Here is a 25,715-nt window from a genome sequence, read left to right as displayed (position 1 = left end):
ATTGTAATAGATGTTTAGTTTATTGCAACTTGAAATAATAATTCTGCATGGTTTGTATTTCGTTATGTAAGTAGTCTACCTATAATTTTATTAAGTTATAACATTTAATGAGCGATTACACAGTTTATTATGAGTTTAACTCGTGATTTTATGTACTTGATATTATTTCACAGAGATAATAATGGTTTACAACATTTTTAACTATTTAAAATAATACTTTATATTCAAATTCTTAATTTCATTCCCAAATGATAATATTTCAACGATGCTGAGTAACCAAACTTACGAAGTTTCGGTTCCTAAATGTTCTGGAGTTATAAACAATTTTTCAGGTTGGAAAGGAAAATAAAACACGTTTGCGTGGAAAAAATAGGAGGTTACTTCGTATTTACATATATGCCAAAGAATAGCACGTTAATATATAATATACAAAAAGTATTTACATGTAGTTGTAAGTGTTAATAAAACATCCAACATCAGTGCAGAAAACACCAAGTACACTTAAAGCCACCTTAGTACATACACTACATGGCCAAAAGCAATTCACGACCTTTGATAAAAAATAAGATTTCTTGGTAATTTGTAATCACTATCATATTAATCTTAACTCATTCACTAGCAGGATGCCACTAGATGACGCTACAATAAAATTTTATAAAAACAAATAAAACAAACACTAGAAGACTTTGTCAGTATTTTTTAAAAAATAATGTTTGCCTTTTAGTATTTATAATTGATAACATATTTTCCTCAATCAAAAGCAATTACTTACATAAGTTTCAGTTTTCACTCTTTTTGTTTTCCAACAAAATGCAAATTTGCTTTAAAAACTTTGATATAGTAACTCTTTTGTAATGAGTTACGAAGCAAACAAGTGTCGAATCTATTCTGATCATCGCCTATATATATATGCTAATACGTAGTCTGATTTAGTTACCACCCATTATACAGCGCTTCAAAAAATTCACTTATCTAAAAGAAAGGTAACATATGCTCATAATTATATTCCTAAATAGTACAAGGAAATCAGAGTGAAGTTAAAAATATATGTAAACGTAAATAGTTTAGCTCGTGTAAAAGTTTTGTTTTGAATCTCGCGCAAAGCTACACGAAGACTATCTGCACTAGCCGTCCCTAATTTAGCAATGTAAGACTAGAGGGAAGGCAGCTAGATATTACCATCTACCGCCAACTCTTGGGCTACTATTTTACCAACAAAATAATGGGATCAACCATCACATTATAACGCCCCCACGGCTGAAAGAGCGAGCATATTTGGTGCGACGAGGATTCAAACCCGCGACCCTCGGTTGACGAGTCGAACCCCTTAATCCACCTGACCATTGTGTAAAAGCAAAGATTAACATTTGGGGGTTCTATAGACCCATTTACATCTGCACCACACATTCAATTTTTTAAAGTACCTCTGTATATTTTAAACACAATCTACTGTTAATTTTCATGATGTTATATTTTAGTGATGTAGTAGTAGTTTATATTGAAAAGAAGTTTTTAGCAAATGGAAATAAAAATAGGATTTAAAACCCGTTTCCTGATTTCTAATCATCGAGCACGTGCTATAATGAACTGCATAGCTTCGGATCTAAAGCTGTTTATATGTCAAGCAAATGAGGAACCGTATTGAATCCGGAAATCAAACTACCACGAAATAAAAAAATAACCAAACACTCTGTATTATTGAAAAACATTTTATTCTACAGTAATATAATAATAAATACAAAAAAACAAAAAAAACGAAAAACGACACTTTGATTGTTCGGAAATAAGTACTTTTAATTTGAAACTTTCCTGCTTTAAAACAAATTATTATAAATCTGTTACCAGAAACGAATATTCATGGCAATAAAAACATAAGTATTATTAAAGAAGAGGTTTCTGTACACGTACGTAAAATCACTTTTGGTAAAAAATTAAATGCTGGGAACAAATAATAAACACAAATTATTTTACTAATGTTTCGAAATAGGAAAGTGTAGATTATTAATTGTATGAGCTAATTAAATTAATGTTATGAATGACATTAGGTGTTTTTATGTGTTTCTATTATTCGTCTACTTTGAGAAAGTGTTTGACCAGCTAAATTTAGTGACGTCAGTATAAAAGTTTCCGAGAGATGGCGGTCAACTGCACGTCAAAGCCAGATTATCTGAACAGCTTACAAGTAGCACACATTAAAGTTAACTCTTGAACCGTAGCAGTAAGAATGCTCGTTTCCTCTCATGCCAGTGGACGAGGCTCCGAATATCAGGGGTTACTCACGGCGTCCGGAATTATTTAGGGATATAACCGAACGTGAAAATCTTGAAATATATTATGCACGGTCGTCACACCATTTCATGTTTAATATAGCATCTAGGATACTTTAATTATTCTCTACATAATATTTTGATACGTGCATCAACTGGCCGTGTTGTTGGTCTCAGACTTTCAAGAAAAGGTGCACAGTCAGCTTATAAATTCTTTACAATTTCAGTAAACGTTTTCAATGTTTATTACTATTAAAATCAAATAAACGTAAATTTCTATATTGTCTGCAGACCACACAACAGTGAGTCATACAAATGTTGGTTACCATTCGTCCAGATTTATTAAATCTAGATTACGAAATAATATTTCATTTATGCTTTGGTTACAAATAATTTTCCTTCAGAAACAAATTACAAAGAGCGCCAAAGATCTTAGTAATAATTTTCCTATCATAGAGTTTGATTTCAGCGACACGATGATGAGGAAATGAACAACAGTCTTCATAAAATGTATGATATCAAAAATATAGACGAATGGAATAAACCATGATAAAAATAGTGATAACATTTTGTAAACTAGAATTAGCTGCGTCACAATAATGTGAATGGGGTAACAGTATACAAATATAAAATATATTTCTAATTACACTGAAAAAAGTGATACAAATACATATACTAGGGGAAGTTATATATTCACATATAAGTTGTAACCATAAAAGGAAGAACCGACATCACAAGATGGATGATGTACGTTAAACTATGGCGAAAAAGTGATTTCACGAAACAGCGGAAAAACTGTACCTATAAAATTTGACACAATCTCGGAAATGGTTTAACTGCTTACATAGTAGTTTGAAACATCTATATGTTCTTTATATATTTAGATATGACATTTCTGAAACATTTATAGAATAAAACAAAACTATGTTTTACTGCTAACTAAAGTGTTTGATATAGTAAGTAAATCAGTATTTCTTTCAAAAGTAAATGCTCTTCGATGCTATTGTAACAGAAATTCATAAGTTACCACTTAGTTTCCAATTTGTTTAAAAAGAAATTGGAAAATTAAGTACCAGATGTGGCTACCAAGTTTCTCTCTCTGAAACCTGACACTTTGCCTATGTACAACAGAATGCACTCCATCCTACTGTCAGATACCACTACTGTCTCTAACGTTATCCCGCAGTTCATCATAATGCTTCATCTCTACAGTTAAACGTGTAACCATTTACGTCATCTAAGCTGTGAAGTAACTGTTTATCCGGTGGTCGCCTTCGTTTAAAGAAACCCACCTGTGAGAAAAACAAACAAACATTAAGATGATAAACAGTGGAAATATTCTCTGTGTATAAATTATTATTTAAATAATGCAAATGGTACAAACTGACTTAAATTAAAAAATCTGCATTATTCAAATAAACCTGGATAAATGATGAATTTAATTTCCTGTAGTTTTTAAGAGTGGGTGGAAATTAGTCAATTTCTGAACATTGGTTCAATCCAAATCACTATTTTGACAAGTTTTGGTCTTGAAAAGCTCAAGCATCCAAATATCAAAGTAATCATATCTCAACAGTTTGTGCCTTAATAGGAGTAAGGGGGACATATCCCCTTAAATATATCATTACTGTTATCTTGATTAAACTCAAATTAAATGCCTTTCAGTTATTTCATAGCATTATACATTTTGTTGCACTTTATTACGATTGCATGTTGGAAAGCTCAAGGATCCAAATATCAAAGTAATGGTATCTCAACAGTTCGTGCCTTAGCAGAAGTTAGCACTGGTATTGCAAACCATAAGGGAAAGTAAATCGACAATATTATGCATAGAAATGTAATAACTGTGGATATAAGCAATTATCGTTTTTATTATTAAGTTATTAAGTACAATGCTACACAATGTGCTATCTGCAACTACACACTGAGTAATAAAACCCAATTTACAGTGTTATAATCCTTTGGACATGCTCTGCTATGTTACAATAACTATTTTTATTAATAACCAGAGTAGCCCCTTGACATTTACATGATTCTCCTTTAGCAATAATCAGTTTTCCATCATAAGTCATATTTTACTTTTGCAGCAATTAGTTATCCACTATAGATCACATTTTACATTTCTAATAATTATTTATTCTCCATAATTCATATTTTACGTTTTTAATAATCAGTTGTTTACTATAAATCATGTTTTACTTTTATAAGCTAGTTGTCTAATCTATAATTACACCTTTCTTTCTTTTCAATAAACCAGCTTATCGCTTTGCTAACCTCTGTAAGTTTACGGACTTACAACACCAAAATTCCAGTTTCAATTCTGGGCAAAGTATATTGTGCAGAATGCTTGTTTAGCTTTTAGTGAAAAGAAATGCAAAGATTTCATTTTGCAATTTTGCTCTTGTATGTAAAATCTAATTTACTAACCATAAATTAAGCTGTTATTCTTATAATCCACTTTCTACCTACACCCATACTTAAGTACCTAATAACTTTATACTATTAAACTCATTTCTTTAGAAATAAATTAACTAAACATTCTGCCTTTCTTTTTTATAACACACTTTATATCCATACTCCTATATTTTCATGATTGCATAATTGCTTTACACAACAAAATCATTTATCATAAACCTACATACAACTTACGAACACAATGTTTTTAATATACAAGTTATCACAATATATTCGTATTTGTTTTTATAAACTTGTCTTCAACTCCAAATTAACACTCCATGGCCACTCATATTTACAACTTATCCACCTTGAAATTAAATTTTAAGTTATATAAACCAAGTGTATATTTTGAAATTGCACTTTCCTACCAGTAGATTTCGATTTTTAATCCTACATCTGCACTTTTATTCATATCACAATTATGTTGCTAAACAAAACTACCATTCCAAAATACCATCTTTTCATAAACCAGGTTATCAATTGCACACTTGTTTTGTTCATTCTCATGAAATTAAGCTTTGAACTTCACATACAGTTATGTTCCTTTTTTTTTTTCATTCTGTTGTTTATGTTAGTGTGGAAAGAAAACATACCAATTACTAATATTTTTATATTTGAATTGTACATTTTACCTTAGTTGAGTCTGCTTACCTTAATTCTATAATACTATCTACTGATGTACTATATTATAGTAATTTGATACCCTGAACTACATTATAGTACTTAATACAATATCCTGCCCCTTATAGTCAACTTATCCAAGAACACACTATTATAAAAGTACCTTCACAAGACCCCAAACTAGAAGAGCCAAAAGCAGGATTCCCCCAGCTATGGCAACAATTATCCACCAGAGAAAAACTCCATGTTCCTTTACAATGTCTGGATACACTTTGGTCGTAACCTGAAAGTTTATCAAAATGCAGCAGATAAAGAATTGTTCACAGAAAACAACTAATCTTTAATATTGTTATTGTAGCAAACTGGTGATATCCTTTAAAATCAGTAAATACATCTGTAATGAAGGACATACATAATTTATGCTGTCTCTGATAAAATATATAAATATAAGTATCAAATAATCCAAAAATATCTGATCAGAAAATATCTAAAGATAGAGAAGAGTCTAAAGTTTATGTACGTATTTTTGTAATGTAAAAACTCAATTAATAATGTACACTATACTACAGAGGACAAAAGTTTAATTTTGACTCCAATAGCAAAGTACCACTGTTTTTTAGCTTACCATAAATTCCTTTTGAGGTATACGATCGACATCTAAGTCATCATAGGGCAGTTTGGTAATTCGAACTATCAGTTTTGAAGACACTTGGACCTGACTAAGCCCCATCTGCAAAATACATACAGTATTGTAGAAAGTGACATAATAAACAAACATTTTTAAATTTCCAAAGAAGTGCAAACTGAAATAAGCAAAAATTCAAACACAGGGTTTTACCAGGTGAAAAAGAAATACTCCAAACCAACTATAATTCAAAAACTGAAAAGTAATACTATGTTTTAACTATAATCAGGCTTTTTCAGATCCAAATTGCTTCCTATCACTCGCTCAATTACCTATCACAAAATTGTCGAGAGTTGATCATGACAGCATTACTAGATATCGTACAAATATGACTTGTGAAACTGCAAAAGTTAAAAGGTTTATCATAAACATGATATTTTATATCAGTAGACAACCACCTAGTGGTGGAGAGTACATAATAATAATTCCTGATCAGTTTTTTTCTTTTTTTTTTTTAATTTTGTTACATGAGGGCTATCTGCACTAGCCATCCCTAATTTAGCAATGTAATACTAGAGGAAAGGCAGCTAGTCATTACCATCTTATAACCATGATGAAAAGTTATTTTAAATGATGTAACACCAAAATTATCAAAAATGAGCATATAGTTTCAAAAAAAAAAGTTGGTTTATGAAGTCACTCACTTTAAAGCACCATGTAAGTTATGTTCTAAGATATACAAAAAAGGCACACTGAATGTTCACATTCATCTATAAGCTTTAACATATGGACCCTTAATGTTTAAACATAATAAGTATTCATTAACATGACTTTGTAGCTGAGAAATAATATTTTTTTTCCATCACTTTTCATGATAAGTCAAGAAATGATTAGCCATAACAGATACAAGTTTTGATTCCATACTAACCCATAAACAAAAACAACTTAAACATAAAATGTGAATATTTCACTGAAAAATACACCATCTTGGAAGAAAACTTATCCTTATGTAATCCATATGACGGATTTACCATTAAAGATTTATTTTAATATCAACGTTTGTTTCAGTTAAATATATATTTAGAAATGCATGCAACTTATATTGTTAAATCTGTATTTCAAAATTCCCATCTACTCAAGGTTGTAGAAGATTCTCAAGTGTAAGAATCAACAATGTACTATGTGTGCATGTAAAAATTAGTCATTTCCAGTACTGTTGCTTTAGATGAAATTTCTAGACTCTCACCTAACACTTAGAAACTACCACAGCACATCAACAGAAAGTACATGTTGTTGGTTTGCTACAGATGATATATTAAAAACTGCAAAACCTATAACTGTGATTAATGCATAGTAGTTGGGGAATTGCAGATATCTGACCAGGAAAGTTTATGGATTTTGGACATTACAAAGTGTTTCACTTCAGCTGACTAACATAGGACATTAGTATTTTTACGAAGCTGTTATATAACTTCAGTGGTGAAACATTCACATATGATAACCAAAGAGACAGCTAGCTGCCTGTTAAGTGAACTGTACCTTTATCAACTTAGAATTAACTTGCTCATTGCAAACCCTCAATAAATTATCAAGGAAGTTATAGATCGGATAAAAGACTCAATGTTGTTTATGAGTTTGTAAAACATTTGTATATAAATCATTTGTAATAAATATTTATACTAACTGTTATTATAAATTGTATATTAAAATATTTGTACTAAGAAAGAAATTTATGTATATCACTCTTGTTGGCAAACATCATAAATTTGATTAAATTACAATTCAACTCAGTTTCAGGCTATTTCAAACTGTTCAGTACCATAAAAAATTGGAGGCTCATCTGGGATAAATTATATGGAATGTTATAGTGTAGAGATTATACATTTAAACAGGTTCTTTATACATTATTATTTAACTTGACTTATTATAAACAGCTGGAAAACTGTTATTGAATTTGTAACTTTTGTTTTATAAATAAAGTTATAACTTATGATTATAACTGCCTATTTTTGAAACTTCTTTGCCTCACATGGCAGTCCAGTTTGTAAATCTTTAAACAAGTTGTACAGTAAGAGAAATACCTGGTTTAACTTTTAACATAATTTTAATACATATTTTTTGTAACTTTATTTCTAAGTAACTATTGGATCTTTATTTAGCTTCACAAATTTTCTGTTATCTTCTATTATATAGTAAACCTTATAAATATAATCATAATTCTTTGAAATTACTATTTTACTCAATGAGTTTTATATTCTTCTGGAGATAAGGTATGAAAATATGCATTTTGATAAACTTAATTATTCCAGTAAGACAGCAATGCAAGACTACTGAAATTAATTCTCAGTGTATTCATATTACTATATATGAAATATTAGATTAGTTTCAAGTATAAGTTATCTAAACCTACAAATTTAGAATCAAACAACTCTGTTACTTAAGTGTTTCATTTATACTAAAACACTAAAAAATAATAATTACCACTTTTTGCAGTATAGAGATAAACAACTCTGCAAATTGGATTTATTCTGTTAATTGGGAGAATTTGTTCTTGAACAAACCTAGATGAGACCATTACTAAGTTTTTTCATTATTTAACTTAATAATCTTTCAAAAAAAAAACGAGAGAATTATTGCATATATCATCTTTTTGACTTATGTCAAGATAATGCAACTTCATAGTAATTTATCTTTCTTTGATATTTTGTTAAGTTTGTTTGTTTGTTTTTTTAATTTTGCACAAAGCTACATGAAGGCTATCTGCACTAGCCATCCCTAACTTAGCAGTGTAAGACTTGAGGAAAAGTAGCTAGTCATCACCACCCAGAGCCAACTCGTGGGCTACTCTTTCACCAATGAATAGTGGGATCGACCGTCACATTATAACACCTCCACACCCGAAAGGACGAGCATATTTGGTGCGACCCTCAGATTATGATTCAAGTGCCTTAACCACCTGTCCATGATTTTAAGACAATGAAAGAATATTCTGCATCCCCTGATAAGCCATGTGATTTAACAAAAGTTTATATTAATAGTTTTTATAATTTTAGAAAGAAGCATCATAACCTAAGTGTTAAAGAATATAAAGCTCTTCTTGAACATGGAAAATATCCTGATTTAGTTATAATAAAATCAAAGAAAATAAAATTGTACTTGAGAAAGGGGATTATATTAGTAAGACTAACCACATAAATTAGAGTGACAGAAAATTTTGAAAAATAAAACATCTAATGCTTAGAAGAAAAATAATCACAAAAGTATCTGTTGTACAAATTTTTATCTGAAAGTATTTATAAACTAACTAACCTCTTGCTGGAATAACACATAGGTTGCTTAAAAATTACAAATTAGATTGATGTATCTCAAGATGGCTGATATGGGTATTAAAACTTTTATTTAAAAAAAGTAGAGAACATCATTTCAACCTTCCTTCACTCAAAGTAAAGTTGAAGAATTTTCAAGTCAGGAAAGCAGTAACATCCAAATATAAAGTTTAAAGTTGTATGAGAACATGAATCCAGTTTACTTATTTAAGGTATTGTGGTACATAATAAAGTAGGTAGTTTTAAAACTAGTGAACCTAACAAACTGGCTTTTTCAGAATTATTTCTTCACTATTAACAAGTTTTACTTTCAGAACACTTAGAGTTAACTTAATGAAATTTCTTATGTATTTTTCGGTTGAATTTTGAGCAAAGCTACCATTTGGCTATCATTGCTGACGAACCCTAATTTTGAATTAATAGAGGAAATTCTTTTAAATGATGTCAATATGAAAGTAAGCAGTTACTTCATTTTATATGAAAGTAACTCATTTAACAGTAGCTTCACTGATAGCAGAGATGCCAACTATTTCAAATGACTGAGCATAATGATTGTAGACAGAGCCCTTTCACAGTTTTAGTCCTTTTAGATTTGCCAGAAACAAGACAATCTTGTGAAGGCCTCTTTTTTTCCATCTTGTGAACGGTCGCATTGGTGTTTCTATGCCACTTAGAAAATGAGAAATACCCATCTACGCGAGCATTGATTGGCTGACAAGCACTGATGATGTAACTATGGATTCCCCCATGTACCCAGTATGGATAAGCACTGCACTCAAACTATAGGTAGACAACAGAGATACAAATAGTTTTTATTATTTCAAGCACAGACATGATTATAGCAAGTAGCCATTTGGACAATGTCTTTTATTTATTATCAAAATTTATTTGTATCTCACTAGAAATTTTCTTTTCACCCCTTTTAAGCCCTGGGGGAACAATTTTTCACTTTATTGTATAGGCCTATATAATAATTTGGGAGTTGCAACAAGTCGTAATATTTGTCTGTATGAGTATATAGTCATAATGTATACACCAAAATCATAATGGTTGGCATCTCTGTGATAGTAACTTTGGTAAAATATTAAAACCATCCACCCCTAAATTAGTATAGTGTTATCACATGGACAGTGGTCATAATATGTTATTTATTTCAGCAATGCATGTACTAAAATAATTCCTCTTGTGTTCTTAGAATTAAGTTTGTTTCAAATCTCAGTTGACTAAGATACATTATTAGGCACTTGTTTATATCTATTTTATATACATTTTAAAGAATCAGTGGTTGTTTGTCATCTACAAACTGACTTATGCTGATTGTACAAAAAAATACATAGTCAAATTATCTGTTTATGGATAAAAACTGCACTTCTATTAAATGTTAGAAATCATTGAGTATTGTACATGTGTCAAAATGTCATAACTAACAACTCTGTGATAGGTAATTGAGCTCAAGAGGATTAACCATTAGATCTGTGAGAATCTGATGGTTACAAAACTAAAATCAAGATTAAATCAGAAAAATGGTGACCCCTTTTCTTAAAACTGTAAGCCTTTACGAACAACTGTAATCATTGATCCAGTTTTCAATAAGATAAATTGATTTTGTTTTTACTTCTTTGATATTATTCAATAAACAATGCTGAACACGTTAGCTTTCTGAGTTAGGCAGCTGGGGTACAGATTCCTACAGAAACTAGCTTCTTTAGGAGAAAAAAAACTAATACAACTTAAATGATAAAAGAATCAGTTCTTTAAACTTACAATGCCTGTTTAGTAAAGAAAAATATTAATTACAATTTATAAAAAAGTAGTATACATGATTAGATATTTAAAGCTTATGCTTACAACTGGTTTATCAGCATGCTCTTACAACCAGTGAACTGCTCTAAATGTTTATGTTTTAGATAAAATAGTTTCAACCTTTTACTACTACTACTATTTTTCTTGATAGAATTTAACTTATGAGAATAGATTTTGTTCAATTTACTTCTCAATGTATAAATACAAAACTTACCTTCTCTACTGTGGCCATCCACAGCCTTGAACGAATTGTAACAACAACTTGATCATTTTCGTTAAGGTTAAAGATGGTACAGTGAATACGTGTGTATAACTTTGCTCCAGAATTCTACAAAAAACATAAGTAAATGTAAAGATCAACAATTGGAGAAATACAGGATTCTACACAACAGAAATGGGAGGGGAGGGAACTCCCACAACATATATATTACTATCAATTGAAAATTTTAAATAAAATGTGACAGCAATGGCACTTATACATTTTGCTAGCGTGTATGTTCTTGAAAGTAAAATTTAATTTTGTTCAGAAGAAAGCTGCAGGTAATTTTGATGTATATTAGTAAATAATGCAGGCTGAAAGCACACTTAATACACTGAATACATATAAACAGTATTAATTTAGAATGATATTGTGGAGTTTTAGTATGGGAGAAAACTATAAACTTGGAGGCTTAGCATTTACACACCTGTGAGAAATCATGTGAGAAAATAACAATACAGAAAGGTAGTAAAATTCAAAGTTCGTATTTAAAGATGGTTAAATATTATGATTTTGAAACAACAAAATATAAAAACTTACAGTAAAAGCTCACATCAGACATTCAGTAAAGAAACCAAACAGTCAAATTTCAGACAAATATGAAATCAGCAAAATACTAAAGAAACTAAGACACAACTGGAAAATAAAACTGAATATTTATTGATTAAGATAAGACAGAGTAAGGTTGAAAATTCCTTATAGCTTATAGTTTCAAACAAGAGCAAAGAAGTTATCACAAATAAATAAATTAAAAACTAAAATCATGTTTGCATTGAGTTTCTCTAAGAAATTTCATAAGATCCTGCAATGTTTGTCAGTTACTTTTAGAATGCATATTTTTTCAGACAGTTTACATTCCTTAAGCTGCTATACTGTCCAAGTGGTTAGTGCACAGAAAGTTACGAAAAACAACTTAAGATTGGAAAAGCAATTAAAAGGTATTCACATAAAAGGGTGAAATTAACTTTAACTACAAGTTAAAATCTGAGTAGTGTAATATCAAGATTTATCTGCCTTTATATCAACCAATCTTGTCAAATGTTGGTCAAAATGTATCTCAGATTAGCTGGTATGGGTATTAACACTTTTATTGATAAGCAGAGAACAACGTTTTGACCTAGAAAAACATTGTTCTCTACTTATCAATAAAAGTGTTAATACCCATACCAGCTAATCTGAGATACATTGTTATTTCAAACATCAAGAAATGCTGGTAAGTTTTAAGTTAAAGAAATTATAACTAAAGATTTTTACATGCATGTATAATATTCAAATGCCATTACATATTGTGTTGTACACACAAACAGTAAACACAGTGATAACATAATGAACATCTGATACATGCTTCACATATGACTTTGCAATAGTTCATTTTAAACCTTGGGTTTTCTGTTTGATTTTACTATTTACAAGTTTTTGAGAAGAATTTTACCAGAGGTTCCTATCTCTGAATTGGGCTATGCTAAATGTTATATGACAAAAAGAGTTCACAAAAGTTAGAATACGTTCAGCCAAAGAAAATTTACCGTTTCATCCACAGAAGAATTCTGTGTGTGTTCTTGTCTTCTATATCTTTTTAGCAAATTCTCCTCTTTTGTGGATGTAGTATTTATGGTGTTTTTAGTAAATGTTCCAGCCACAAGTTCTTCCCTATTTCCATTTTTCTTTCTCTCTTTCTAATAAAAGTAGAGTAAATATTTAGTCTACAAACAAGAAATATTCAAATTTTCATTTCAAACCAGAGACAAATAAACATTCCATTGGAGCTTGAATATCATATCTTTGTAGAAATCAGTTTGGTTTAGTTTAAATATTGTACCAAGCTACTCAAGAGTTATCTGCATTAATAGTCCCGAATTTAGCTTTAATAGCCTAGATGCAAGGTAACTAGTCCAAGTTACCCACTGCTAACTTCTAGGCGACTCTTTCAACAATGAATATTGGATTGACTATCACAGCTCACAGTTGAGTAAAATTATTTTTGTGTTTTACTTAGTACGAAATGCAAATTAAAGCAAACAACCTGAAGTTGTATGTGCAAATAATGCTGAATATTTATTCCTATACTTTCTTTGGTTGCCATGGTGGCTGGAGATACTTGGAGCTATAATAATAAGACACTAGTAAGACTTTGGTTGCCTTTGTGGCTATAAAGAAAAGAGACGAGACTGTTGGGACTTTTGTTGAATGGGGGGGGGGGGCAAGAGATACTTGTGGTCACAAAAATAAAAGGACTAGCTTGGAAGTCATAAAATGGAGTTTTAATGTTGGTTATGTGGATGCTATACAAGTGAATATCATCAAATAGCTACAGTTACGACAGAAAGTGTTCGTATCCCTGTGTCCCGAGTGGTTTTTTACTCATAACTTTAAAAGTATCACAATAAGGCTACTAGATGTATGATATAAATATTATACTAACACACATATACATAAATTTTTTATTTAAATTAAATAACAAATAAACTGTTTATAAACAAATAACCAAAAATAGGAGGAGCAGCAGTGTTCGTACAGTTCAGAACATGTGGAAAAACTGATATTCCTGTAAAAATTTTGTTTAGTTTGGCAAATAAACTACATTATACCATTCCAGAACTAGACACTGGGTTCATAATTATTGGAATTTAGCCAGCAAAAAATTTACTTCCGGCAATTTAGCACTGTCTCCGTCATCATCTGCTTGGTCATCATGGAGAACAGGAAACAACTGTCAAGTGATTTAAAAAAACCGAATTATTGTAAATACAAGTCTCATGTGTCTCTTTCCGGTATTGCTACACAACTTAATGTGCCAAAATCTACTGTTCAAAGCATAATTGCCAAGTTCAAGCTTACAGGGTCAACTGCTAACCTCCCTTGTTCCAGACTCCCCACCAAAATTCCAGAGAGAACCAAGAGGAAGGTTCTCAGAGAAGTTAGTAGGAACCCTCATTTAACATGTAATGACATACAGAAACTGGTAAGGAAAACCGGGTTGAAGTAAGCACCTCTACAGTTACGAACATGTTACACCTTTTTTGGTTTAAAACATGCTGTCCTCATAGAACTCCATATTTGAAGACTGTTCATTTAGAAGCACTATTGAGGTATGCAAGAAAGCATGAAGATAAACCCTTTCCTTATTGGAAGAGTATTCTTTGATCAGATGATACTAAAATCAAACTTTTCGGCCACAATGATGTTCGCAATATTTTCTGTAAGAAGGGGGAATGAAATCTTCCAAAGAACACCATCCCTATAATTAATCATGGAGGTGGCTCGATCATGCTATGGGGTTCCTTCAGCTCTTGTGGTATAGGCAGCTTACACTTCATCAACATAATCATGAAGAAAGAAGAGTACATTGATATATTAGACACTTATATCAAGAATGATGCTCAGAACTTGCGGCTTGGGCATCGCTGGATCTTCCAGCACGACAATAACCCTAAGCACACATCAAAATATGTGCACTCCTGGTTGCAGAGGAACCATATAAGCATTTGGTTATTTGTTTATAAACAGTTTATTTATCATTCAATTTACATAAAAATTTATGTAGATGTTAGTATAATATTTATAATATACCCTACTTTCATTATCCTAATCGTGATACTTTTTAAGTTATGAGGAAAGAACTACTCAAGACGCACAGGTACAAACACTTTCTGTCGTAACTGCATTCACCTAAGGAAAGAATATATAAATGCAACGTTTTGTACCATGAATGGTGACTAAAATTTTACTTTTATGATGCTGTAATAACATCTAACAAAAATACAGAAATTTATTACTGGACTGTTTATTTTCAGAAAACTGTTATGTAGTATAGAATAGCAATAGGTAAAGAAAAAGAATCATGAAACAGGCCATCCTATATACAAGCTCATTACTATTACTTGATATTTGTGAAATATAAATAATAGATACTGGGATTAATGGCTTAAAACTTCCTGAAATAAAAAACAAAAGTTACTGGAAATATGTCTACCTTAATATGAAATACAATAAATCAGTCAGAGAAATTATTTATGAAGTTAAGTTTAATAGCCTTAACTGGATGACAGTAAACCTGAATTATAATTTAGCCTAGCAAGTTGGTTATGGTAATTATATTGCTGCTAATGTAATAGCAAAAGATGTTTCACATGTCCTGTTCTAAATAATTTTCTTATGTGGGACTAACAAACTGGAGGTTAATACTGATAGACAATGTGTCCCCACTGCAATGTGGGCCCTATTTCCAGTCACCTCCAATACCTAAGATACATTTTATAATCCCATGTTGTAGCTTGTACCTTAGGATCCTTTATTAAAAATATGCAGCATATTTTATTTAATGTAAATGTGTTTTGGTTAATGGCTTGAACATTTTATGGTCATAATACATATATATTATAAATACATATAAATAAATAAGCTTATAAATAATTCAAAGTATTACATAGTTCAGAAAAAAAGAAAACTCCAAATAATGAAAATAAGTTGGTTGGTTGATTCAGTTTTTTATGGCACAAAACAGCAAGGTTTATCTGTGCCAAACATCTGGTAAAAAGTTAAAAGAAAATTCAGTAAAATTCACAAAAGGAAATTAAGGTAAAACAAAGCAAAGTTTAAAAAACAAAGAGCATAAAACCAACGTTTACATCTAGTCTAGATGTTAAGAGAAAAACTACAGTAATTCAAGTTGTAAAGGACTTTCTGTAGTGTAACTGTAATTAAGAGGAATGAGCCAGTCGGTTTTAAATGTCGGTGAGAACAGGGTGTGAACCAATGTGAAGCAATTCCAGGGCCAGTAGAGAACTAAGCGAGTCAGTATAAATAGTGCAGTTTGCGTACTACTTAGCTTTTACGTGATCCATGGCAAGAGAAATGGCATATACTTCAGCAGTGAACACAGAAGCTGTAGAGGGGATTCTGTGCGCAACCACCAAACCACAATAAGCCATGGCAGAGCCCACACAGTCACCTGATTTTGAACCATCTGTATAAATAGAAATTGAAGGATGGTTCAAAAGATGTTCAGCAAATAGCAGGGAGTATTTCCAATCAGGAGTGTCTACTTTTCTCAGATAACTTAAAAATAGGTCACAATTGGGAACTGTAAGAAGCCATGGTGGGATGAGCAGACCAGTGGATACAGAAATGTTATCCAAGGACAGACTCAATTCATCCAGCTGTGCCTGGATATGAAGGCCAAAAGAAACAATGGCAGATCATCTGTTCTTCAAAATTATGGCCCACCGAGGAAGAAAAATACAACCCCAGGTGGGATGCTTTGGTAAGGAATGAAGTTTTAAAGCATATAGTAAAGACAGTTGCAAATGGTAGAGGTGCAAAGAAGGTTCATGAGACTATGTATAAGCTCTGAACTGGGAAAGTGCAGAACCAAAGTCCTTGATGATGAATAGGGTCTAGCATCTTTAAGGCCAATGGTCTGGCAGAGCCATAGACCAGTGATCCATAGTCGAGTTTCGATCAAATAAGAGCACAATATATCTTGAGCATAGAACATCGATCTGCTCCCCAAGTGATGGAAGAGAGGAAATGGAGGATGTTTAGTGCTCTTGTACATTTGACGCATAACTGCTTGATGTATGGTATAAAGGTCAGCTTACGGTCAAAGATAAGCCTCAAGAACATTGTCTCAGAGACCACAGGCAGCACAACTTCATTGATACAGAGTTCGGGATCAGGGTGAATACCCCATTGACAGCAAAAATGCATGCAAATGGTTTTAGAGAGAGAGAAATTAAAGCTATTCACTGTGGTCCACTTCAGTAAATGATTGAGGGCAGTTTGTAGCTGCCGCTCAATATACCTCATGTCTGATGACAGACATGACATTGGAAAGTCGTCGACACAGAGCCCATTTGCAACAGTGAGAGGGAGTTGTTCAGTGATGGCATTAATTTTTATACTGAAAAGTGTGACACTCAGAACACAAGCCTGAGGATCACCAAGTCCCTGTAGAAAAAAACAGGAAAGTGTCAAACCCACACAAACTTGGAATCTCCTGTCCATTAAAAAAATATTAATAACAATGGGCAAATGGCCACGTAATCCATAGATATGGAAGTCTCCCAAAATGCCATACTTCCATGTTGTATCATAAGACTTCTCAATGTCAAAGAATATTGACACAAGATGTTCTTGTTTGAGAAAGGCTTCTCTGATTGACGTTTCAAGTCGAATCAGGTGGTTCATGGTGGAGCACTGCCATTGGAACCCACACTCGGTGGGCAAGAGGAGGTTGTATGATTCGAGGAACCAAACAAGATGAGCATTAACCATCCTCTCTAAGGTCTTACAGAGACAGCTAGTCAAAGCAATTGGACAGTAGTTTGAAAGAATCTTGGGATCTTTCCCAGGCTTCGAGAAAGGTAGGACAATAGCCTGGCACCAAGCATCAGGAAAAACATTCCCCTGCCAGATCAGGTTAAAAACAATCAGAAGAATAGCAATAGAAGCAGGAGATAGATGGTGCAGCATGTCATAGTGTTCATCATCAGATCCAACAGATGTACTGTCAGACCCATGAAGAGCTAGTCTGAATTCCACCAATGTAAAGGGATGATTATAGTCATAGAGACAATCAGCTCAAAAGGAAAGCAGTGATCATTCTGCCCAAGTCTTGATGGCTAAGAAGGTGGAGGAAGAAGCAGAAGTGTTAGATACCCGGCAAAAGCTTTCATCTAGTGTATCAGCAATGCTCTGGGTATCAGCTACTTCCTGGCCATCAGAGAGAAAGATTGAGAGAGAGGACAGAATTATATTGCCTAATGACCTGTCGAATCTTGTCCCATATGACTTTGGAACTGGTGGTGAACTTAATCCAAGAGTCCTTCTGGCTTGGACGTCTCACCCACCAAGCATATGCACAGGCCAGCTGGAAAGCGATGCAGTTCAAGAGTGTGGGATATCTATGGAAAGTATCCCATATGGCAGGCAGGATTCCACTACAAACGAGGATATAGTGGAAAATGCGTAAAGGTTTTAGGAATACACTGAGCAGCTGCTTGTATAATACAGTCAGTTACTGCTGCCACACAATCACGTATTGATGGCTTACAAACAATGGCAGGATCAAGTTCTGCAAGAGCAGTGAAAGAGGGCCAGTTTGCTTGATCCAGCTTCCACTGGGACACGAGGGTCACGTGGCATCGACCACGGCCAGTCTCTGTCAAGATTATAGTAAAATTATCACTGCCTCGTGAATTATTGTCAATCCTCCATGAAAATTGGGAGAATAATAAAGGGGAGCAAACTGGGAGATAAATAGCAGTAAAGGACTGACTAGGTGCATGAAAATAAGTAGAAGAACCAGTATTGAGAAGAGAAAGGTTGTGATCAGAGAGCATACACGCTATAGAGTGACCCCTCCTATCAATATCATCACTTCCCCAGAGGGGATGATGTCTATTAAAATTCCCAGGATGAAAAAGGAGACAACAACTGTTCAATGAGAGCATCAAGGTCTGATTGATCATGTCTCTCCAGGCAACAGGTGGAGAGACAAACATTGATCATATGACCCAAAGAAACATGGATGGCTGTGGCCTCCAAGGGTGTGTCAAGTGGCAAAGACAGGGTGGGCACATGCTGATCAACCAACAGTGCCACCCTGCCATGCACTCATCCATCACACAGCCTGATATTTCTGTACAAAGAAAACTGCCAAAAGGTGACTGTATCAGCAGGTTTCAAAAATATTTCCTGTAAGGAAAGACATACAGAATGGTAGGAAGCAATCAATGTTCTGATGTCATCCAGATTGGAACAAATACCTTGACAGTTCCAGTGCATCAGGGTTGCCATTTTTATTGACGTGTGTGTGAATTGGGTGAATAATCCTTCTGTTTATGACCACGTCATTTTTCCTTACTGTCCTTATCGACCTCCATGGATCCTGCCCTGGGTTGATTGGGCAGGTCTTTGCTGTTGGAAGAGGATTCCAGTGACTGAAGATGTGAACGAATGATTGTTTTGCATCTTGGGGTGGAAGAAGATGTATCTGAGGAAATGCCTGTACTTGGAACCAAAGGATGTGGATCTTGGAATGTGTGTAAGTGACAGAGATAGGTGTTGAAGTTAATTCATCAACTTTTTTAACCATGGAGGTCAAAAGACTTTTCATTTGTTTGGAGAACGATTCTTTTGGAGGCACAGAGAGATCTGTCTGCACTCCCACTGTAGTTGTGGAATGAAGTGCAACAGCATACATCTGAGATGAGGTGATGATCAAAAATTTTCGAGCCTCAGGATAAGTAATGTTATGAATTGTTTTCAAATGCTGCACCTGTTTTTCTTCCAGCCATTTAGGGCAAGAACGAAAGTAGGATGGGTGAGAGCCATTTCAACTGATGCAATGAGGGTCTTTCACACTCCTAGGCATCATGGTCCTTGACGTGTGCTTGTTGCAATGGCAAGTAACCAAACAGCTGACACTGGAAAAATCGGAGAGGATTTGGAATGTATGGCCATACTCTGCAATTAAGATAACCTGCCTTGATGGTGGCAGGTGAAAGTAGTGATGTAAATGTGAGAATGATGACATTGATTGGCATCATAATTCCATCTTTGTGAGTGTATATATATGCCTCACTGCAGAAACTCCTTGGGTGGAAAAACCAGCAATAATCTCTGACTCTGGGATGTTCTTCAAATCCCTCTCAACAATAACTCCTTGTGATGAATTGAAAGTAGCACGAGGCGTAACCTAAACAGGTATATCCCCAATTGCCTTTGAATGCAACAGGAGTTCACTGTGTTGAGATGTGGATGTTTCCACCAATATGTCACCAGATTGAAGCTTCTTTACTTCCTTTGGAGAGCCAGCAAGTCCCTCTAGTCTCTTCTGAATGAAAAAGAGAGGCATTTGCCCTAAATGTTTGTCTGAAAGTGAATGCAATATACAAAAATGAGGTACAACAGGTGGTACATATGGTGAGAATTGCTGCTCAGAATCTTCAAGATGCGGTCATTTACCTATAGACTGTTTTTTCACTATTTTATTAAGACTTTTAATTGGAGTATCCATAATAAAGAAAGGGAAATTTCGATGCCCATTGACACAACCCGCTATGGTGCCCTACAAGGGGGATGTACTACAATGTCAAACAAGGACACTGCAGCAATGCCAGGGTTTTGTGAGCACTATACCCAAATACCAGCATCAGACACAATATCCTCAACATCTGCTGAGAATATCCAACACTGGTACTTGGTCGACTCTAGCCCGAGCAGACAAGCCGACTGACCCAAGGGGGGCCACCCCAAGGTTGCCCATCTACAGGAATTTAAGCCCAAAGTGGTGTGTTAAGGTTGGACCCCTCAAACACCGGGATCCTCTCCTCCCCTTCACGGGTTGCCACACATGGCAAACACGTGGGTGGATGTTTAGATCCCAGAGGAGGTAAACTGAAAAAACACAACCTTCCCTGGGAGGTCCCCTCACCACATACAGTAATCCACACCAAGGGATGAAAATAAGTACCACAAAATTTCTCAACATACATTTCTGAACAGAAAATCTTAAACAAGGTAATTAAAAGTAAATTAAAATTCGGAAAGAAAAAAGAATTTCTGTGTTCAAAAATTTCAGGATGAGACTAAAAGAGAAAAAAAAGAGATGTAATAAATATATTACTTTTAAATTAAACTTTTTTATAAAATACATTTTAAAATCAGGTTAGACACTCAAAATTTTAATGTTTTAAAATAATTGAAAAACTTGGATCGTTTTTAGCAGAAGGGGTATGGTTAATATTCAGTAAATTGAGAAAAACTAAAATTATTTCAAAAGATAAAACTGGAAATTAATAAAAAAAATAACATTATTTACTTGTTGAGAAGCACGAAGTTACACAGTACACTGTATGTACTATGTCCATTGCAGGTATCTAAATCTGATTTTAGCATTGTAAGTCTTCAAACTTATTGTTGAACCACTGGCAAAGAGGGAAGAGCCAATAAGTTTAAGAAAAACATTGGATATTCACTTTGTGATGTTTTGCCAAAATTTGAGATATTGAAGATGTGGTATGATATATTTAGCTGCTTTCTAAAAGCTATATGTTCATTTGTAACTTATTAAATAGATAATACTGTATCTGTTTTATTTTTGAAAGCCTTTGGAATAACCTTTAGAAATTAATGTTTCTTTTGGACTCACCTGTAAAGAGAGTATGTTGATGTCAGGTACGTCTTGGCAGTGTGCTTTACCTCTAATTGTTGGATTATCCAACAGATAAAGCAGGTGTTTACCATACAATGTGTAAGCTGGCCAAATAATGTCAATCTTGGCTTCTTTGATAGTGCTTGGCCCTTTATTGATAATCTATAGTAACAAATGAAAATGAAGTAAAAGATGGGCTGTCTTCAAACTCTTATGTCATCAGAAATTGTTTCAACAAATAAACAAATATACCAAACTGCTTCAGAAAGTAATCATTTAATTTAGAATCCATTATTTGAAAGATATAGTGCTTGTTTGTTAGTTTTTAGGGCAAACACAAATTCAACCCTGGATTGTACAGATTTAGGTCCACTGATTTACTACTGCCCCACAAGGGAGTGGAAAAATAATGGTGATATAAAAGACATTGCAATGGAAATTCTACCAAAATGTTTTCTTAAAACTACTTTGAAACTATTGTTTGAACAATGGGTTTGCTTGTTTATTTTTTTAAGCACAAAATTACATAATGGGTTACATGTGCTGTATAACCATGGGGAATCAAATCTCATATTATTCTGTCAAACTTATCACTGACCAACCAAAGGGACGTCAACAATGGTGTAATAAAAATATTGTGTAATGGTAGAGTTTGATAAAAATAGGTTTGAACGTTACAACTTTTCATTCACTTCTAAGAAAGCAAGTTTTTTGTATTTATGCAAAATAGTTCATTTATTTTAACTGTATTATAACATACACTGATTAACCAAAATTTTCCTTACAATAAAGATGTGAAGGTTGTTTCTAAAATATCCTATACTTTTTGATTACTATATGTATAAATATTAGTTCTAAAAACAAAAACTTAATCAACTTAGAGTGTTACAACAAATAACTTGATACTGACTAAGATAAAGAAACTTTTCAACATTTACAAAATGATCTTTATGGAATATATTTAAGTACTAGGTGTATACTATCAGTTTGGTATTAATATGACATGCAATAACACATATAAAGTTGTTTAAAATGATAAAATGTTTCATTTTGTTTTAATAATAATATTGCAGACGAAATGTGGTTATTTGTCAGTTGAAATGACAAGTCTTTATGTTTTAAGTTCCAATATCCTGGAGGAAGATTGCTTGATGTTTTAATTGATTGTAAAAAAAACAACAATAAACATTTTTGTATTGACATTTTTATAATATGTTTTTTGTCATCAAGGTGTATATCTGTGTACTTTGTCATGTTTAAACCTAAAGTTTAGAACACAAATCATGAACTTACTTCATACACATGGAGTACCTCTGGACCAATATCAGATTCTCTCTTTACCTGGTCATCAGGTAGAATGGATGATGTGTTGTAAGTAACGCTTTCAGGGAAAGAGATTCTAGGGAAACATACATGTTTTAATATTAAATAGATAAGTATAACAAAAACATAAAACATTACTCTAAAAATAGCCTTGACATGTAAATACCACATTAGTTAAGAATTCATTCTGATGCTACTGTGATGTTTTCTAACAAATATTAAAGTTGTTTTTTTTTATAAACGAATATTTTTATGTATTCAGGTAAACCATTAAACACTTATCTAAACCACCAAACATTCATATGTCACAAGTAGTAATGTGTTACTTGTATCTTTTGTTGCTTTAAGCAGTTTAACATTAAATTATTATGTAATTCGCAATTCTTGACAGTCATTAAAATATTAGTTTTATTAACAAAACAATCTGGATGCCTTATAAATAAACTTACACAAGTATGAGGCTATAATTAACCTTCCAAGCACAAAGCTTTATGCAAATTAATTACTATCTTGCTACTATTTAAAACATCACATTGAAATAATGTGATAAATAGTCAACTTGTAAATTCTTTTACCTTTCATTGTAAAAAAATCAACTTCATGATCAGTTGTATACAGATTTATACCCTCAAGTTTGATACTGGTTATAAATCATTATCTTACCCATGTACAATAATTTTTATCTTGAAAGTTGCTGGAAGCTTAATCATTTGATAGTTGTTGGAGAGAGTAGAATTTGGCTCTGGATTAGTGCTGTTTAAAAAAATAAAAATAAAAGAATGATCATAAATATAAAGGTTAACTGGTTTATTAAGATGTTTGACTAGCATTTGTTCAGTTTTATTTAGAATTTTTAGTACCTTGTAGATGTTTCTGTAGTCCATAGTCTCTTTGTTTTGTTAAGTTTCAAGTTAGGCTACTCGAGGGCTATCTGCATTAGTCATCCCTAATAGACAAGAAGGAAGTCAATACCACCCACTATCAACTATTGGACTACTCTTTTATACCAATACAAAGTGAGACTGACAGTCAAAGTGTAACGTGACCATGGCTGAAAGAAATGAGTTTTACGAAAGAATTTGGTTGCAACTTTAGCACCATAACCATCAGACCCTTCATGTAAGTGAAACTTAAGATGTACATTTATATTTAAAAAATAAAAGCATACATAAATATACTGGATGTACAATAAATGACATATGCTATTTAAAATTTTGAAATGGATCATTCAAATTAAAAAAATGCTTTTAAATGAAGTTCTATTACAGTTTCTCAATTATTAAACTATTTGCTTTTAGTTTTCTAAATTTTGCCTATTATGATTTCTGGTTCACAGTTGGTAAATGTAAGAATTCATGTGAACATGTTTTTGTCTATGATTATTTATTAAGTAATCAAACTATTTAATACTTAACTTTTGATTGACTTCTGTTAGTTTCAAAATAAATTCAGTTTATCATTTGCATTTTACCTATCACTAAATACAGTAAGTGTTAGAAATAGTATTAATTTCCAAGTATGAATCATTAACTTGTAATTTTGTTTACTAGTTCTTTTATCTACATGTTTGTTATTTCTTTCACAGTGCACATCTGCTGTGTCCACTGAGAGGAATCAAACACCTGGATTTATCATGGTAAATCCATAGAATTAACAGTGTCCCACCAGGTGACAGCTAGAAGGAAATATCTGTATCAAGTAAATCAATGTTCACACAGAAGCTGAGATATTATTGGTCAAAGGTGAAAGGGCACAAACCTATTGTGATTATTTAATATTTAAAACAGAAGTTGGAATTGCCAGCCTGAACACCATCTTACAAACACATTGGATAAACAACCAGTTCAGGTACAGCAGTCACTACTTTGAACAACTGACCAGAGAGAAATCTGATGCAACTGTAACAATAATGTTTTTTACTCCTTTGAATCAGATAATGACACTGACTGTCACCCTTATAACACTCCCACCAACATGCCTCAAACCCATGACCCTTTATTCTGTACCTCAAAATTTTAATCATTAAGTTATACCTGACTCATTTAAAGTTGTAATTCATGAATTCCCAGAACAAAATGCTTGCTTTGTCACCAACTGAAAATTCATAATCTTTAAGTAACTATGTGATACATTGTAACTTGTATGAACAAAAGAATAGAACTGCAGTTTTGTTTGTTTGTTTCAGAACCTTAATGTAAAGCTATACAAAGGGGTATCTGCAATTTATCCATTCCTAATTTTTAATTATTAGACAAGAGGAGAAGCTTGAACAGCACTGTTTATCAACTCACGAACTGCTCTTTTATGACCAAATAATGGAATTTAACCATCACTTTACAGCACACCTACGAGTCCCAATCTGGGAAGCGTACTTTCAAGCCAAAATCTGTGAACCATGAACTGTCACCAAGAACTTTTAACCACCAGGCCAACTGTAGTGAAGACGACGTCTATGTTATTACTGTGCTTTCAACATACTATAAATATAAATAAATTTATATTTATGGTATGTTTATTGAAAAAAAGGTTACTACTAGAAATGTGAACATTGTTAGAAAAGCTTCTATTAATAATAATCACATGACACATAAATTAACTGTTAATACATTTGACGAAACAACCTTCCACACAAAGGTGAATAATAATAAAACTGATATTTTTACTGTTATCCATAAATGTCCTCAATAAGTAATACTCTCACAACAAATATGTGAATACTGTAATAACATTATCATTATTCTTATGCACCTTTAATAAGTATCACTCCAACAACAGATATATACTATAGTATTATGTTTATTTATAAGTTCTTTAAATAAATACTAATCTCACAAGAAATATTCAAATACTACAAGTAAAAAAATGTAAATAAAAA

At 32.6% G+C, this 25,715-nt stretch overlaps 1 protein-coding gene across 1 annotated transcript in view; it reads right to left on the bottom strand.

Annotated features, from left to right (window-relative positions):
* Nucleotides 1-1,693: 1,693 nt before the first annotated feature.
* The window catches only part of LOC143252656 (integrin alpha-PS2-like), a 63,998-nt gene continuing 39,976 nt past the window's right edge, over nucleotides 1,694-25,715 (bottom strand). Inside the window, exons 23-30 of the mRNA XM_076505134.1 lie at nucleotides 23,504-23,593; nucleotides 22,811-22,916; nucleotides 21,515-21,679; nucleotides 12,885-13,034; nucleotides 11,314-11,427; nucleotides 5,971-6,075; nucleotides 5,509-5,628; nucleotides 1,694-3,559 (exon numbers count right to left, since the gene is read on the bottom strand). Coding sequence (XP_076361249.1) covers nucleotides 3,458-3,559; nucleotides 5,509-5,628; nucleotides 5,971-6,075; nucleotides 11,314-11,427; nucleotides 12,885-13,034; nucleotides 21,515-21,679; nucleotides 22,811-22,916; nucleotides 23,504-23,593 — 952 coding nt within the window. The 3' untranslated portion in view covers nucleotides 1,694-3,457. The remainder of the gene's footprint in view (nucleotides 3,560-5,508; nucleotides 5,629-5,970; nucleotides 6,076-11,313; nucleotides 11,428-12,884; nucleotides 13,035-21,514; nucleotides 21,680-22,810; nucleotides 22,917-23,503; nucleotides 23,594-25,715) is intronic.

The sequence above is a fragment of the Tachypleus tridentatus genome, chromosome 6 (assembly GCF_004210375.1).
Source record: "Tachypleus tridentatus isolate NWPU-2018 chromosome 6, ASM421037v1, whole genome shotgun sequence".
Classification (NCBI taxonomy): Eukaryota; Metazoa; Arthropoda; class Merostomata; order Xiphosura; family Limulidae; genus Tachypleus; species Tachypleus tridentatus.
Note: the sequence above shows the minus strand (reverse complement) of the source record. Positions and strands in the feature narration are given on the sequence as shown.